Source organism: Salminus brasiliensis, chromosome 9 (genome assembly GCF_030463535.1).
Source record: "Salminus brasiliensis chromosome 9, fSalBra1.hap2, whole genome shotgun sequence".
In the NCBI taxonomy this organism is placed as follows: Eukaryota; Metazoa; Chordata; class Actinopteri; order Characiformes; family Bryconidae; genus Salminus; species Salminus brasiliensis.
The window spans coordinates 11,687,472-11,705,606 of NC_132886.1; the positions used below are offsets into that span (position 1 = coordinate 11,687,472).

At 45.2% G+C, this 18,135-nt stretch overlaps 2 protein-coding genes across 3 annotated transcripts in view; both read right to left on the reverse strand.

Moving 5' to 3' along the window:
• Window positions 1-7,142, reverse strand: part of efnb3b (ephrin-B3b) — a 90,411-nt gene extending 83,269 nt beyond the window's left edge. The window contains exon 1 of the mRNA XM_072688773.1: window positions 5,996-7,142. Within this exon, the coding sequence (XP_072544874.1) occupies window positions 5,996-6,120 (125 nt within the window). The 5' untranslated portion in view covers window positions 6,121-7,142. The remainder of the gene's footprint in view (window positions 1-5,995) is intronic.
• A 956-nt stretch (window positions 7,143-8,098) lies between these two features.
• Window positions 8,099-17,884, reverse strand: LOC140562909 (uncharacterized). Of its 2 annotated transcripts, XM_072688774.1 has the most exons (6): window positions 17,666-17,884; window positions 15,898-16,088; window positions 14,126-14,371; window positions 10,909-11,036; window positions 10,547-10,616; window positions 8,099-8,807 (listed from the first exon to the last, which is right to left on the reverse strand). In XM_072688774.1, exons 1-6 carry the CDS (start codon window positions 17,784-17,786, stop codon window positions 8,652-8,654), a joined length of 912 nt encoding a protein of 303 aa, XP_072544875.1. In that variant the 5' UTR covers window positions 17,787-17,884; the 3' UTR covers window positions 8,099-8,651. The 2 variants fall into 2 exon arrangements, with proteins under 2 accessions (XP_072544875.1, XP_072544876.1); XM_072688775.1 differs by lacking the exons at window positions 10,547-10,616; window positions 10,909-11,036.
• Between the last annotated feature and the right edge of the window lie 251 nt (window positions 17,885-18,135).

The window sequence follows — 18,135 nt, forward strand, 5'->3', positions numbered from 1 at the left end:
AATGTGTCTGATATGGTGCCTTTAATAATTCTGGCTACCACACGATTAGTGGTTTTAAGAGGTCATAGCAGAATAAAACAGCCCACTGCTACAGTGTCTCTTTCCAGAGATCACACCAGCAAAGTTTCATGCCATCCCATCCCCAGTCTTGCTGTGTGTGCTGTGTTTTTCCGGTTACACACATTTTACAAGCGTATAAAAGAGACTATGAATGCACTCCTAGTCTCTGCATGGTACTGTTTTCTACCCAGTTACTTCAGCTGTGTGTGTGTGAGAGAGTGAGTGAGTGACTGGGCTGCAGGCACAATGCAGTTATTCTGCCACATCAGCTGAGAGCCATTTTCACAGCTCCTGTTGCTGAGGCCTCGTAAAGCCTCCAGCACACCCCAACACACACACACACACACACACAGAAAGCATTACTACTACAGCAGGGGCCCCAGACAGACGCCAAACAATAGAAAAGCTGAGGCCTCACTATTCTACACACACATGACCACAAGCACACCCACCCACATACTAATCTAACCATGTACCACCACACACACACACACACACACACACACACACTTACACACTTACACACTTACTTTTACCCACTGCAGATTTGGATGATGCTACACAAGGTCTTTGGCTTCCCCACAATAAAACCTAATTTGCCTTGACCAGAGCGCTCTAATAGAGACTGGCTATTCACGATGGATACAAATTACTTGCACCAATTAATTCATTTAATCAATGTACGTAGACCCACACATCAGTTCTTCACCCTCACCACTGCATTACTCTCATAACTAACACTTTAGTTTGATAGACTCTACAATAGATCCCCAAATACTTCATAGAGGGTTCTGCATTAGGATTACAGAACAGAATAATAAACTTAGATGACTTTTTAAGAATCTGAGACACTTCCATGGCTGTGATGGCTAGACGAGAAAATCTCCTAAACCTCAGGCAGGTCTTGTGGGGGTTTTCCCTGGTACACAGTTTACAGTACATACAAAAAGTGATCAGTGGTCCAAGAAAGGACAAGCAGTGAACCAGCAACAGAGTAACGGGCACCTAAGGCCCATTGATGCAATCGATGGAGGCCCTGCCTCACAACTTACAGGCTTCAAGGATCTGCTGCTAACATTAGTCTTGGTGCCAGATACCACAGGACGCCTTCAGAGGTCTGGTGGAGTCCATGCCTCAAATGCTCAGATCTGTTGTGGCGACGAAAGGGGGACCTATTCCGTAGTAGGCCTGTGGTACTAATGTTATGGCTGATTGGTGTATGAAGTTCTTTTAAGAAGTATGTTAGTTTAAGGGTTTGTGCCTTTTTAGACTCCGGCTGACAGAAACGCAAATATGAGTGATCTGCACTTCGGATCTGACCCATTAACACTGTCCCTTTATTTCGCTCCCTTTCGCCCTCCCAGGCTGAACTTCCAACATTTGTTCCTCTGCCTTCTGCTCTTATCCTCCCCATTTCTCCCCGTCTTGATACACTTATGCTAGTTAACCAGCCTTTTATCCAGCGCTAATTAGCTAGCTATTAATTAATTATTGAAAATCTGGAGGGGATTAAATTTTAATGTGTGTTTGAGAGGAAATAGTTGTAATACAAGTCACCGCCAGCATTAAGAGGATGAGGACACACATTCTCCCCGACTGCGTTTATCACAGTACACAAACGCTTACAGTAATACACAACTGCTTATCTAAGTCTTTAATTAGACACACACACACACACACACACACACACACACATTTACTTCATTTATTCATTTAACACAGAGTGCAGAAAAGCAGCTTATCGAATAGGAGAGGAGGGCGATCGAATCTTCTGATTGGTTTATCACTGTAACAGCAGCTCAGTGGTCACAGCTGGCCTCAATCAGCTTGACCAGCAACCATTTAAACACCGCTCAGACTGATCAAAGATCTGAAAAAATAGATCTTGAACTTTCAATGGAACTCCATGTAGCCCTTTTGCAGCATTTCTATTGGTCCAACATCAAATGTAGACTTGTAGGAAAACGTTCATGAAAAAAGCTGAATCTCCTAAATGGTAACTTTACAGGAGAATGGAAAGAAATTTAATGGAAGTCAATGTTACCACATACTGATATCCTGAAATATCATGATACTTGCTGATCTCTGTGACATCACAGCTGTTTAGCAGTTGCACATTAGACCACAGTGCACTACTGACCTGATTTAGTGCATTATATCATAAGAAAACTGGTCCTTGCTCATTTCTGTGTTCAATAAAACCAACCAAAACAGATCTGATGTCCTACTGTAAAGTACACACCGATTAGCCATAACATTCATACCACCTGCCAAATACTGGTCTAGAGGCATGGACTCCACAAGACCCCAAGGCACCAAGACTAACGTTACCAGTAGACCCTTTAAGTCCTGGAAGTTGTGAGGTGGGGCCTCCATGGATTGCACCAATGAGACTTCACCGGTTGTCCTTTGTTGGACCACATTTGGTAGGTACTGACCACTGCACCATCACAATTTGGCTCTTGTCAAAGTGGCTCAGATTCTTATGCTTGCCCATTGTTCCTGCTTTTGACACCTTCATCACCTTCAAGAACTGACTGCCGAATATATCCACCCATTGACAGACGCCACTGCAGATAATCAATGTTATGGATGATTGGTGTCTATTGAGAAATGCACAGTATTGTGGAACAGGCGTCGCTACAGGCCAACTTCAGATGCACTCTAAAACTAGCCAACAAAGACGGATGACAGATGTCAACATATTTACTGAGCCATTCTTGCCCATTTACAACATACACAATATAGGTCAGCAGGCCAAGATAGCAAAGTGCAGATATGCACTTTCATGCTTGAGTCACAAAAATCTCATTACAGCAAACACAAAGGCCACAGGACTTTGTCTTCTCCAGAACTGTGGCCATAGTGACCTAGTGGAATATCAATCCCAGCATTTTATTAAATTACAGTGTCTAGAGAGTAGCTACCAACACCACATCAGGCTGCATGGATTTTTTTTTCTTTTCGTCTTCAAGGTGATCTTGGTGCTGCACTTGCATTTTCTTAAGCCTAACTCATGCTGACATTCATGGCTTAGGATATCGATTCCCGTACATTTAAGGATGCACCCTGCTGCTGCTTCCCTCCCCGGTCTTCTCTTCTCTCCTCTTTTCCTTTCTTCTTTCTCTCCCTCTCACACTCTCTCCCGAGCACTGCTTGCTAGCTGAGCGCCATCATTAGCCACAACATGCTACATGTGGTTTCCATTCGGTGCGCAGAGTGCAGGCGCCATCATGAGAAAGAAAAGAGGAGAGATGGAGGAAGGGGGGGTGGGTGAAGGAGTTAGTGAGTTAGTGAGGAAGGGAGAGAAAGAGAGAGAGAAAGAGAAGTGCAGAGGCAAAGGAAGCAATGGGGGCGAGAGAGAGAGAGAGAGAGAGAGAGAGAGAGAGAGAGAGAGAGAGAGAGAGAGAAAGAGATGCTGCAGCTGAGTGTGTGAACATCAAAGCAGTGGAAGGTGAAGTGGGGCCAAGGTCACCGTAAATCCAACGAGATGTTTAATCAAAGACTGAGTTTAACGCAAGGTCGTATTAAATAGGCGCCACTGCCCACAATAAGCTGCATATGGTTGGATTTTCCTCTGAGTGCTGCAGATTGCTTTAGCCCAGAGCAACCACACAGCACAGTGCAGATGTCCTCTACACAGGTGAAAACAAACTTCAGCACTGTCAGTGGTTAAGACACAACAACAAGTGCCTGTTCGTTTTGCGTGCTGGGCTGTGTGCCCCGAGGCTATGTTACGTGTGTGTGTGTGTGTGTGTGTGCTCATGCTGTAAGTTTTAGGTAGGGTGGGAGGTAGAAGGGAGGACAGAAGTGAATAACGCCATGTCATTGTGCTATGATTAGGATTTTATCATATTGTGGATACTGCAATAAACCCTTAATAAATTAAGGCTCTTATACAAAACTTAGCAATATATAAAGACAATAATAATAATAGAAAAAATCATTTAAAAATACCTTATAAAAGTACAAAAACAAGCACCACTATCCCATGATGGGAAGGTTTTTATATTATATAATGGATAGTGTATCAACCCCAATTAGGTCTTTTCAAGGCTTAGCATTATCAGGATCCTGATAATAGTAATAATAATAAATACAATTTTGAATGCCAGGATGTTGTATGCCACTGTACCATTATGTACATTTTCATATGTAATGCATACTGTGATAAAACCACTTAGAGTTATGAACTGTTATTAGCAATAATAATAATAATAATAATAATAATAATAATAACAAATTAAAGCTTAACAGGATATTCACATTATACGTGTTATTTTTATTCATATTAATATAAATTATAATAAGAATATAGTTTATTAAAACAGAAGGCTTCATCAAATCCATTCAGGATTAGGTCGTCCCCACTCGTAACCACCAGTGGCATGTACTGGGGGGCAGAGATGTTGAAGACCACTGCAGGCTTTGCCCACAGCCCAGCGAGTCGATTCAGCACATTGTTAGAGGATGTCCAGCACAGGCACAGACAGACTACCTACCAAGGCACACCGATGTGGCCAAGAAAGTATATCAGGTTATTGCCAGAGAGGCTTCGTAATGATATTAATATTATTAATAATAATTATTATCATTACTATTATTTATTTTGTGCTTCATCATAGTACCATATCGATATCATCCAGACCGTGAAAATATCGCCCAGCCCCAGCGAGAGAAAAAGTGAGAAAAACAGCTTTAACTGCGCTCATGGTGTGAAACCAAACCGACTCAAACACAGGGAGTGTGAAAGTGTGTGTGAAGCCCAGCGCTTTCGACTAATCTCGTCTAATGACCGCACACTTTCAGCCGAGGTCATTCCCCCAGCGAAAAACAACACACAAACAGCCAAACAGCTCGCACAAGGAATGAGACCCCCCGCCCCAAAAAAAGAGACCCTTTATAGCTGAACACAACCAGCTCTACCCCTTCCTCCACCACCACCACCGCAGCCGCCCCCCCCCCACTTCTCTCATTAGCAGCATCTGCCCACGGCCATGGCGCTGCCCCTCAGCATCTGCCACACAGAGGCATTAAAAGGCTCTTTGGTGTTCGAGGAGCTCGTGGCATCTCTAATAGCCCCTCATAACCTACATAGCGCTGGGAGGACACCAGTTAAACAGGGGATTCAGGACTAAAAGGGGTGAGGGTGGGGGGAGAGAAGCCCCCTGCTGCATTAATACACTAACACAGCTCATTGCTCGGTGGGGACACAGAGTCACAGAGGGGGGAAATAAGAACCTTTTGGGCACCTTTGACAACAAGTAGGACTCAATGAGGAGATCCAAAACGGAGAACAGGACCCCCCCCCCCCCCAACATGCTTTTAAGTGGGTGGCAGCTGAGCCAAAGTTGTGGGGCAATTACCAACGTAACGACAGACACAATCGGCTGCTACAAATAGATGCACTTCGTCCAGCCTGTTGGTGGACGGAGAGTGTGTGAGATGAGCGTGCATGGAAAGCAGTTTAATACAGACATGCACGCACGCGCGCGCGCGCGCACCAAGCTTGCACTCTCTGCATGAAGATGAAGCTTGCAAAGTAGCTTTACCCAGAGACTAGACGTGTGTGGTGGGGGGGGTATGGTTCGTTTTTCCCGAAAGCTGAGCAGCTTGTGTAGCAGTGTGTGTGTGTGTGTGTGTGTGTGTGTTAGGGAAGCAAGTGTTTAAGCAGCAGTGTGTAATGGGAAAAGAAAGGCACCTCGTGCAGAATCACTCTCAGAGGAAATGCAGTGTGGCATTTATTAGGCTTCCCAGACGCCCATATAACTTCTGCAGGTACCTTCATTATCCAATAAAGGGGACTAGTCTTCCTACTAGAAGCTCTGCTGTGGCCCATTTACGGTGGACGGATCCCACGAGCCAGATCATTAACTAACACGAGGTAAGACGAAGATGAAAGCTGTTTACCCCCCCCCCCCCCCCCCCCCTTTACCTTTTGTTGAGAGAATTCCAGTAGATGGGCTCCATGTTGGTCGCAGCCACTCCGACTAAATCCAGCAGAAACATGAGGAGAACCCCCCAGCTCCATCTCGCCATGTCCATGTTTGAACCCATCATAGCTCGGGTAGTATCGCTCCCCCCCCAAGTGAGCCGCCGCAGGTCAGTGTGTAGATGGACGGCGAGTGTGGGGAGCCCGCATGGAGATCACACCGCAGTCTAACACACTGCACAAGGCTTTCACGTTCCACTTGTGAAGCCTCCAGGAGCAGCCTTAAGCCCAAACACTAGTGTTTAAATGTGGGCTTAGGGGTGTGTGTGTGTGTGTGTGTGCTGCTGACACCCGCGCGTGCAAAGAAACTCCAACAATAGCGATCCTTGAATGCGTTTTTTGCGAGCTAACAGTCTCGTTTTCACTCAGATTTGTGGTTCACTGTGCTCTTCTCATCCCAGCGATTCGTCTTCACTCCAGTTACAATCGTTCCTCCTCCTCCGTTTGGGATTTCTCTTTTTTTTTCCTCCGTTTTTGTTTTTCTCCCCAGAGATGAATGTGAGAAAGAAGGCTCGAACTGAAACCCTGAGGACAGATGGGCGACTGTTTAAGACGGAGCGCGTTTCTCGATCTCGCCAAGTCCCATCCTCACAGTTCCACACTGCTGCTCTCTTTTTCTACACCCCTCTCTCCTCGCTCTCCTTCTCCTCCGTGACTCAACTTGTAACTCCGCGGTGCTTCTTCACTCGCAGAAGCTTTTACTTCCCTCCTTTCTCCTCCACCGGAGCTTCTCGGCCAGCTTTTGGAACCGGGCACGTCACAATCCACATAAATGAGCCAATAAGAGGACAAAAGTACACGTCACAATTGAAGTGGGAGAGAATTTCAAAGCAGCGTTCTAGAACACCGACTCATGTGCTGATTGATGTTCTGGAGATGTAAACAGAAGCAAATTTAATCTTTGCATGGAAAAATCCCACTCGTGCGTCTGTCCTGGTGATGGATGATCTGGATCATATGAATAAAGTGGATAATCCCAATGTCAGTTAGGCAGCCAGTATCCCCCAGCTCTCCTGCTCTCTGGTCCTCTTCGCTGAAGAAAACCCTTCTGCTGAGACCCGTCCAGCCGCTCGCAGCGCACTGACACACTGACTCGTTTGAGAGCGGGAGAGAGAGGGAGGGGAGAGACGAGAGGAGGGGGGGGTGTGGTGTGGGCTGGGGAGAAAAAAAAAAAAAAAGCTCTCTCTCTCTCTCACACACACACACACACACACACACACACACACACACACACACACACACACACGCATCTTCCGGCTGGTGGGTGCATCAACGGAGCGGATTTTTCTTCAGGGTTTTTTTAAGAGGAGGCGGCGTGAAGGCGTGTCAGGCGTCCCCAATTCAATCAGCCCTTATTATTCCACTCTTTATCCAGAGTGGGTGTTTAGGGATGGCAAGGGGGCGGGGGGGCGTCTGTGTCCCTTAAAGGATCACGTAGGACCCTCGATGGACGGAGCCCTCGGTTTAGGTCCTTCACATGCACACCTGCACCACACACACACACACACAATTCCTAACTATTCCCTCCTAACACACTAAAGGCTTACAGAGTTACAGCGCCCCCAGTGTATTCGCTGGTAACAGCCCGTGTAATAGCATTTCACGGTCGTGGTAACGACACTAATAACAAGTTTACTACTCGGATGTAACATCCAACAGAGACATCACACACGCTTTCCCATATGTCTTCATTTGATGCTCAAAAATGCAAGAGACAAAAACAAATAACCCCAGCGTGGACCGATTTGTTGACCGTTTACTTACTACCTACAAATAGGCACAACCGCTGGAAATGTAGGTAGGCTACTGCAATACATCTCAAAGAGCGAAGCACCTGATAATGGGCTGCTTGAATCACCGAAGCTGTAAAACTTTACCTGCAGTGCCACCTAGTGGCCTTAGGGCGGCACAACAGCCACTCTGTCACAAGGTGGTGTTTTGTTAGTCATTAAAAAAAAAGCGAAATTACAGTATACATATTACATCATGATGTGTTGCTAAATATACATAAAATAGATCATGTATGTTCAGCATATTTTATTCTGTATCGGGCGGCAGCTTAGAAAATCATCTGCAACAAACCATTTCACAAATGTTTCTATATAGCATAATATAGCACACCAAACCTACTGTTTAGCTTCAAAGTGCCAATGCATATACACCAATCAGCCATAACATTAGAACCTGAGAGGTGTGGATGACAGGTGAAGTGAAAAACTTTGATCCTCTTCATCTACAGTTGCAATCTGTCAAGCAATGGATATATTAGCAGCAAGTGAGTCGGTTCTTGAAAGTGAGGTGTTAAAAGCAGGAGAAATGGGCAAGCATAAGAATCATAAGCAATGTCAGTACATGTCCAAAACATCAGGCAGGCCTTGTGGGCTATTTCTGGTATGCAGTGGTCCAATCAAGTACTGGTGGGCAATCAGCAACAAGGTCATGGGCACCTATAGCTCATTGATGTGATTCATGAAGGTGCCCCACCTTTTGGCCCTGGTGCCAGATATCATAGGACACCTTCAGAGGAATCCGTGCCTCAAATAGTCAGATCTGGTGTGTGCAAATGTTTTGACTGATTGGTGTATAAATAGAGGTTAAGTCAGGACATGGAAGCTTTGTCAGTGACCTCATCAGTCTGCGTGGCGGTCTCTATGAGCCCCGGCTCTCTGCCCAGTCGTCTGAGCTTCAACAAGTAATCAGAGTGGAGGGAGGAGTCAGTCAGATCAATAAACTGTCTGTAACTGGCCTGCACCTTCTGCAAGAGAGAGAAAGAAAGAGAGACAGAGAGAATGAGAATGAGAGAATTGGACTTGTATAGTATTCAGGAGACCATTTTGCTACAAATTTTGCTTTAAATCTGTTGGGTCTGCATTTTTCTGTATAGTGGCAAACATGCTAGAATTAAATCTGGACTTTGGACACTGTAGAAGATTCACCTTTTGCTGTCCAACCACTGATGTGTTGATTTGGCCTTATACCTAGCATCACAGTCCAGCTGAAAGTTCCACCCAAGCTTTCGTTATTTTAGTAGACTGATGTTGGTTGTCTTGACATATCTCTGTATTCTGCACCATCCATCCCTCCTTCAATTTCAACAAGATACCCAGCTCACAAGGAAAAACACCCCCACAGCATCTTCACTTCACTTTTGGGATGGTGTCCTTTGATTAATGTGTAGTGCTGGGTTTTTTTTTTTACCTCATCGCACTCTGATGCTTTCTGGCCAAATTTCAGCCATGCTTTGATGTGTTTTTTTTTTGTTATCCCCAAAGCAGGCCAGTTGTATGCATAGTTCCTGATGCAGGTTTTGTCTGTTGTGCAGCTCTAGAACTTCTATAACTGTCTTAGAATGCTCTTCTGTCTTAATTTTCACAGTTTTCCTTCAGAGTCGCAGTCCGATCAATGGTACTTGTCTACAGTGGAGAAACGTGATTGGTGTGAAGACCTGAGTGACTTTGACAAAGGCCAGATAATTGTGTTGGAACATCTCAGAACGGCCTGGAGGTGGTCCAGGTCAGCAGTGATGAGTACCTACTGACAGTGGTCTGAGCAGGGGCCAAGAATCAACAATCGGTGTTTGGTGTGCAAGGCTTATCGATGTGGTAGGGCAAAGAAGGCCCATCATAGCTGCAGACAGGTTGTTCGGAGTGGCCATGCTCAGGGGCGCTGTAGGGGTGCAGGGGACTTGACTTTACTGACAATGGCCCTAAAAATGTCTTCATTGAGTATTTTGGTAGAAAGTAATATCTTTTCACGGGGCCCAAAATCCCCTGTCCTCTGCTGAAAGTGCCTACAGTGAATCTTGGAGCGGTGGAACAGAACGGAGTGGAAATCTCTTGAGTTGTACAATTCCAATTCTATTATATTACCTTAATTGGTAATTGATGGAGTAACATGTTACTCTAAATGGTGTTGAAATGGGCTGGAGTACGAGAAATAGTGACAGAGACAGAGAGCAAGAGACAGAAAGAGAAGGAGGGGGGAATGCAGAGAGTGTGAAATAATGAAGACGCAGAGACGCAGATAGAGTTGGACAGGTGGAAAACTACAACAAGCACAGTCTGGAAACATCAGTGAAGTGCAGGAAGTGGCTGGACAAGGAGAGCTGCGTTTCGGCCTGGACGAGAGCGAGAAGAGGAATGGGTTGAAAGGGTAAAGTCAACACAGTGATGTCAGCAAGTTTAACAGAAAACAAAAGTCAGGCGATGTGCTGGCATAAGAAAAGAGAGAGAGAGAGACAGGCAGAGAGGTATAGAGAGAGAGAGAGAGGTATAGAGAGAGAGAGAGAGAGAGAGAGAGAGAGAGAGAGAGAGAGAGAGAGAGAGAGAGAGAGAGAGAGAGAGAGAGAGAGAGAGAGAGAGAGAGAGAGAGAGAGAGAGAGAGAGAGAGCTGTGTTTGCACTGGTTAGCTTAGTGAGGTGCAGATGCCGTGCTGGAGTCAGGCCCGTTTTGGATCTGTTCATTTATTCATGATGACCTCATTACGAGCGCTGACCTTAAGCTCCGTCTCATACTGCATCCGCTCCCCGCAGACCCGCACCAGACTGTCCTGCAGCTGCTGCAGCCTACAGCACACACACATACAAACAAACCAGCTGAGTTAACACACCAGAGAAAGTTGGATGAGGAAGCAAGTTACAGAAATAGTAACGAGGAGGACGAGTTTGAGAAACGGTGAGGAAAAAAAAAGAATGAAACACAGAAAATGAGAGCAACAGACAGAGCGAGAGAGCGGGCGCGAGAGTAGAACGAGTGAGTGCCAAGTGAAACAGACTAATGAAGAAATACTGCTGCAGTAAAGTGTTATATGGGGCAGAGTGAAGGAATGTGTATGTGTGTGTGTGTGTATGCTCTTGCCTGTCCTGAAGCTGAGATATTTCCTCCGTATGTATGTCTTGCAGGTTCTGTCTCTCTTGCTGAGCCTCCTTCTTACACTCCTCCCTCACACGGCGCTCTGCTGTTGACACACACTCCCTCACACGTTCCTGTGTGTGTGTGTGTGTGTGTATATAAAAATGTACATAGTGTAAATGACAGATGCAAGAAGTATTTTTGTAACATCTTTCTCAGACCCGAGGGTGCTGTACAGTACATGGCATACTGTGCGTAAATAAGCGTGTCTGTGTGTGAGGGTGTTGAGGTGTAGACGCAGGGTGTTCCAAAATTCCAAAGTTTAGAGCCGGTGGCAGTACATGATCTAGCACTCACAGTAAAGAGGCATGCGAGAGCAGTGGAAAGCAAGCCCATGACCACTAAGAAAGAAAGAGCGAGAGGGGGCGAGGTAATAAACTAAAGGAAAAGAGAACAGAGAGAGGAAAGGAAGAGAGAGAGAGAGGGGAGTAATAGGAAGTGAATAAAAACGAGAAGAGGGAGAGAGGTGAAAGACAGAATAGAGCTACACACAGTGGGAGAGAGTAAAAGAAGGAGACAAGGTCGAGAGTGTGAGTGAGTGAGAGAGTTGGTATATTCCAGAGTTCTGTCGATCTGTGTTATGTGATCACCTACATGACCTTGTAACAAAACCACAGGTAGGATATTTTTGATGGCCTGAGTCTTTTACCTTCGAGGATTCTTTTGGAACGTACACTAATTTTTAAAAAATATTTTATATATTTTTTTATTTAATATAAAAAAAAAACAAAAACAACAACAACAACAACAAAAAAAACATCAACAGCATTTATTAATACTGTTATATTATACAAACTAGAAACGTGCATTACCTGAAGAAACTGCAGAATGGTTGCACCATTTAAATGTTTTCCAATTCCAAGCCATTGCTAGGCTGTTACTATGGTGCGGCTTGGTGGTTGCTAGGGTATCCCAGGCAATTGCCATGATGGTGATTGCTATGGTGTTCCTAGGATATCCAACATGTTTGGTATAGTGTCTGATGTGGTTGCTAAGGTGTTGCCAAGAGCTTGCAATTGTACCCCATGTGGGGTAGGTTTGAAGATTTTGAAGTTTATTTTTACATTGGCCAAAACGCTGTATAGCAGCCCAAACAATCTGGAGCAGGGTTGATATCTCAAACATGGACACATTAATTATTGTGTTTTTGCAGTTTCATGTTAGACAACTGTATAGTATGATATGCTGTACAGTAATATAGTATATGTGATACATAGGATATGCTTTACTAATACAGTCCTAATGTTTGAATAGAGGCGGTTTTAGAAAGACTGGAAAGACACACTGTACACTTTATAACCCACATAAAGCAGAGGCTAGTTACAGACCAAGAGACTGATGTAGTTGGACACTGTAGCCATTCTGTTGATGCTCAACTTGTGTTAGTCACCCTTTAGCCCAGGGCTTGGTCCTGAATGGCTGATATCCAGCGCAGTTTGTTACTTCCCCTCTTGAACTAGAACGGAAAATCACCAAACTGTGCTGGACTTCAGCCCTCCAACAATAGAAGTGAACAGTTCCTTCAGTTTCTGACCAAAGCCAGTCCTGACTGGATATTTATGGGTGGTGGATAAATCACTTCCTAGCAGTTGACAGCAGGGACAGTGATGTTTGTTAAAAATAAATAAATGAAGAAAGAAAGACCACTGCATGTGATGCATCTCAATGGACTGAAAGGACGGCACAACTGCTGTGTTAAAAATGGTCCATCACCTATTAATATCTGGTGGACAGTGATTATTCTCTACTCTTTTATCACTGTCAGTTTCTGACCACAGGACCACCTTTGGGCGGATATTTTTTGGATATTGGCCCGCTTTCAACTCAGCAGTGATTTTGACATGAGAGAAACTCACCAATGATGAAAGAGGGTGACTGACAAATTGCGCAGGACGACAGATGGACTACAGCGTGTAACTGTAGACCCACACTGCAAACGAATGGTATCTTCAGTAAAACCTTCATCCATTTTTAATTCATTTCTCAGTCTGAGAGTCACTGTGGGATTGTTAGGACTTATTTATGGACATTCTTACTTGCTTTAAGTAATTTTCTAAGCTGCAAGGTAGATAAAAATACATTATAGACCACCCTACATTATCAGTTTCTTTGGTTTTACTATTTCTAGGCAGAGTGTTTAGGGAAATTAACATTTGCGTTGTTTTTCATAAACCATGGACAACATTTCCCCTAAATTCCACATAAAGATATTTAGAGCATCAATTTGCAGAAATAACAACTGCTCAAAAACAACTCAACTAATGCAAATTTATTACTATAATAACTATAATGCAAATGTTAGCATTCAAATTTAAACACAGTAATGATATTTGAACTTTGAGAGAATTCAGAAATCACTATGCTGAAATAACCTTGACTGCCAATCACAGCTTTCATGTCTTGGCAGGCTCTCCACTAGTCTTTTCACTTTGCTGTTGGGTGACTTTATGCCATTCATAGTCTGCAAATTCAGGTAAGTCTTTCAGGCAGCTTTAATGAAATGCCTGGAATAAAATGGCTACCATACACATAGATATGCAAATTTAAGAAAAAGAATTAAGCCCCCCCACACACACACACACACCCCTTAGAATTGTAGGTGGTTGCTATGATACCCTGGGTGGTTGTTTCGATGTTCCTAAGTGCTTGCTACATAAGTGCTACAGTTTTACAATTTGCATTTGCTGTCATTTAGTGGTTGCTAGGGTGTTAGGTGGTTGTAAAAATGGTTGCTGTGGTACCCCATGTGGTTGGTTGGGTGTTACTAGTGTATTTTGATAATCATCACATCATGCACTCCATTCATTCCTATGGGGGAAAAATGTGCAACATCTCAAACTGTGGGACAAGTCACGTGGGATCAAAAACAACACCAGGATTCCTAACGTGTGGCGAGAGCGCTCCGGTTTTAATAAGCTCAGTGTTTATTCAGAGAGAAAAAAGGACTTCAATTTTCTCTTCATTTGTAAAAGGTTGCTGGTCACCCAACTCTTAATATCCTCTAGACACTCATTAAGACACTTTAATGAGCACTTGTGTGGGAGACGGCATTGCCATGATATCATGTCTTGCAGTGTATCTAGTGAAGCTTTAAGGTAAATAGAAGTGACTGGAATGAGTGAGTGGAAGCAGGAGGCAGGCACTACCTATAAGGTTACTTCACCTCCATTGTTTCCTGTACGACCCTCATTTCCTTCTGTATCTCCATCTCAGCCTCTCTCCTCATCTCCTCCCTCAGTCTCCAGCAAGCTTCCCGCACCTTCAGCATCTTCTCCTTCTCCATCTGCTGCCTCAGGCTGGCGCAACGAGCCTCGAGCTGGGCTTCCATGTTTACCCGCTGATCCTGAATGGCCTCTGCCTCCAGCCTCGCCCTGGCCTGCAGAGCCTCCTGGAACTGGGCTCGCAGACACTACACAGATATAGAGACAGGGAAAAGAAGAAAAAAGGGGATTAGCAGGAAGAGGCAGAGAAATAGATGAAGAAAAAGATAGAGGGTGAAAGGGAGGCGGAGACAAACGAGTTAGGCGGGATGATTGAGGACGACAGTAAGGGAAAAAGGAATTAACAGAAAGAGAAACAGAGACAGAGAGGTGGGAAAAACATGAAAAGACAAAGCGAGGGAGGGAGAGAAAGGGACGGGAAGAGAAGAGAAGGATGGATGATCAGGGCTGGCAGGGTTGACTGTACTGAGCTTTTGAAGATGAGAGCAGTCTCTGGCTTTGGCTGACGTACACTCTCCCCAGAGAGCAATTACACAAGCAATTACAGCCCATTACACAAGGTCTCCTCACTGCACTACACACACATACACACAATGGCAGCTGCCTAACTGCTGATGCTGCCTAACTGCTGATGCTGCATTCACTCCATCTCCCTGTAGGAGGCAACATAGATGAGGGTTCGTATAAATGTAAGGCTGCCCACAATTAGCAAATGGTGGAGCAAAAGAAGTTAGTATTTAAAGGTAATTCTGAAATTGGGGCAAAGTTTGTCTAGCGTACCGATGTGGAATACACTCCTAAAGACAAAGCCACTTTAAATTGTTGAGCGTTTCCATAGAAGAATCACATTTTTACCATAATTTAGACAACCAATTACCCAACCCACTCGTTAGGACTCTCCCCTCCTCACTCAGAGGAAGCATGTGCTGGTCGTCACCCTCTTAATGCTCCCAGCACTCAGAGGGTGACGACTAGCACATGCTTCTACCGATACATGTGCAGTCAGCCACCACCTCTATTCAAACTGCCGCTGATGCATCATCACTTGGCAGACATCGTGCCCCCAGTTCAGCTAACAGACGTCTGTGCTGGCCAGAATCACACCCGCCATCGACCCCACCCAGGCCCCCGCTGCCGATGGCAAGCAGCACAGCCTTAGATTCTGACAACTAGCGATCCTCAGATCGTAGTGTCAGTGCCTCAGTCTGCCGAGCCACCCAGAGCCCTCATAAAGAACCCCTTTTAGTGCCATTAAGAACCATGGTTCTCGTTCATCAACCGTTCTTAAGACGAATATTTCACAATTATTTTCACAAAGATTCTGACATTCAGCCATCAGTTAGAAAGCACAGTGGGATCCATCATTATAATTTATAATGAAGAGAAGAGCAATCGCTTGACGTAAAGGTTCTTCACACTTACAAATCACTATACAAACATGCTTCTTAATGGAACCAAAATGGTCTTCAGATCTGGGCCTTGTATCCAGTTTCCAGTCATGGATGTTAAGGAAGAAGTTAAGGTAAATGATTGGCCACATAGTGCCACACCTACCAAGAATTCCAAATGCTTGGACTGGAAAGTGGATCTAAGGTTCTGATATAAAGACCTCTGTATCTAAGACATCACTCAGCTTTTTGAGGCACCTTTATTTTTAAGAATGGAGCCTACTTAAGCTTGTTAACAAGCACATCAGGACAAGCTATTCAGGTACCTCCTCTTGAAGCTTTAGGGCCTTCTCTTTCTCCTCCTCAGCCCACTGTTGGAACCCCTCGGTCCATGGATGATCGGGCTGCGCCAGCTCCACCAAAGGGAGCCGCGCTGTAGAAGAGTCTGGAACTGATGTGTGGAGAACATCCATGGTGAAGGAGGAGGAAGACTGTGAGCAAAGCTTCTCGCCAAGCGCTGGGGGGAAAAAAAAAAACAAAAAAACACCCATCTTTTCCATTCGCTTTACAAGAGGCACAATTATGCCAGGTCAGAAGAAAGGACAGGTCGAAAAGAGTGGGAGCTCTCAGGGAGTTAGCTGAACTACAGGCCGCTGGCGAGATAAGGGTGCGCATGCAGCGCTTGAAAATGCCACAGTCATTTGTCTAGCTTTGGAGAGGGAGACTAGCAATTAGGGGACTGTCATTGCAGGGCTGTGTTCAGGTTGTTATGAGAGAGAGAATGCTCTGCACTGCGCTCCAGTCAGAAACATGGTATTCTGGAAGAGCTCAGACACACTGCTCTGAGTGCTGAGGAGCAGCGAAAGTTTCATAAAGAGGGTGGGAGAAACATGAACAAGAGAAAAAAGAAGAGAAAGTAATGATGGTAGAGAAAGAAAAAAAAAAAAAGAATTAGAGAGAGCGGGTGGTAGGGACACAGAGAAAGAAGTGGTGGCAAAGAGAAAGAATTATACAGGAAACAGGAATAAAGGATGGCAGTAAAAAAAGAGAGAAAGAGAAGATGGCAGTGAGAAAGAAGTAAAGTGAGAAAGGACAGAGGGTGGCAGAAGGAAGAGGGTGAGTGAGAAAAGGGGGTGAGTGAGAGAAAGGACAGAGGGTGAGAGTGAGAAAGGACAGAGGGTGAGAGTGAGAAAGGACAGAGGGTGGCAGAAAGGAAAGAGGGTGAGAGTGTAAAAGGACAGAGGGTGGCAGAAAGGAAAGAGGGTGAGAGTGAGAAAGGACAGAGGGTGGCAGAAGGAAAGAGGGTGGCAGAAGGAAAGAGGGTGAGTGAGAAAGGACAGAGGGTGGCAGAAAGGAAAGAGGGTGAGAGTGAGAAAGGACAGAGGGTGGCAGAAGGAAAGAGGGTGGCAGAAGGAAAGAGGGTGGCAGAAGGAAAGAGGGTGAGTGAGAAAGGACAGAGGGTGGCAGAAAGGAAAGAGGGTGAGAGTGAGAAAGGACAGAGGGTGGCAGAAGGAAAGAGGGTGAGAGTGAGAAAGGACAGAGGGTGGCAGAAGGAAAGAGGGTGAGAGTGAGAAAGGACAGAGGGTGGCAGAAGGAAAGAGGGTGAGTGAGAAAGGACAGAGGGTGGCAGAAGGAAAGAGGGTGAGAGTGAGAAAGGACAGAGGGTGGCAGATGGAAAGAGGGTGACAGTGAGAAAGGACAGAGGGTGGCAGAAGGAAAGAGGGTGAGAGTGTAAAAGGACAGAGGGTGGAAGAAGGAAAGGGTGAGAGTGAGAGAAGTGGTGGCAGAGAGAGAGAGTGATTGAAGAGAAAATGGGTGGCTGAAGGAGTGAGGAATGAAGGTCAGGGGATGCTTCAGACTCTGAGGGATGGCCTGAGAAAGATCACAGATTTGTCTAATGCATCTGCAATGCAGTCACACATTTAAAGCAGACTCTTATCCAGAGCTCTTCAGTTTAACCGTGTTTCAGAGGCAGGAGAACGTAGCCTTCAACACCACAGCGTGAGCTTTCCCCAGGTGGAGGATTTAACTCCAGTCTGTCGTGTGAAGGGCAGAGGTATTAACCACTAAGCTTGTTACTCATTCTGCACTTACCCAGTATGTGGGTATGGAGGACTCTCTGGGTGGTCAGAGTTGTCTTGTTGACCATTTTCTCTAGGGAGCTCAGGTCTGACCTTCTGGTTCCACTCAGGGTTGTTCTCACAGGGCCAGACATTCTCCTCTGCTGCCCTGGGTCTTCTGGAGCACCAGAATTGGGTACTTGACAACACACACAACCTTCCTCTCTACTTTCGGCTTACTGTCTTTCACCGCTTCCCCCTCTCGGTCTCTGAAGTTGGTCTCTAGGCAACTTGGACAACACAACAGAAAAGCTCCAGCTTGGCACTCGAGAACACGTTGAACTAACGGATGCGAGACGAGACGTTTGGGGGGGAAGGCTTTCTACTAGATTTACTAGGAGCAAAGCTGTTAGGATTTGATTGCATTCAGCAACAAGAACATTAGGATTTTGGATGATAACCAACCGAACTCATCCCAAAAGTGTGGGATGAAGCACCACCATC

Excerpts from the sequence above, each read along its gene's own strand:
- LOC140562909 (XM_072688774.1), bottom strand. The coding sequence starts at position 17,786 with ATGTCTGGCCCTGTGAGAACAACCCTGAGTGGAACCAGAAGGTCAGAC. Across the intron at positions 11,037-14,125 it reads TCGTACAGGAAACAATGGAG|GAACGTGTGAGGGAGTGTGT; the intron begins GTGAAGTAACCT and ends ACACACACACAG. Across the intron at positions 10,617-10,908 it reads ATATCTCAGCTTCAGGACAG|GCTGCAGCAGCTGCAGGACA; the intron begins GCAAGAGCATAC and ends TGTGTGCTGTAG.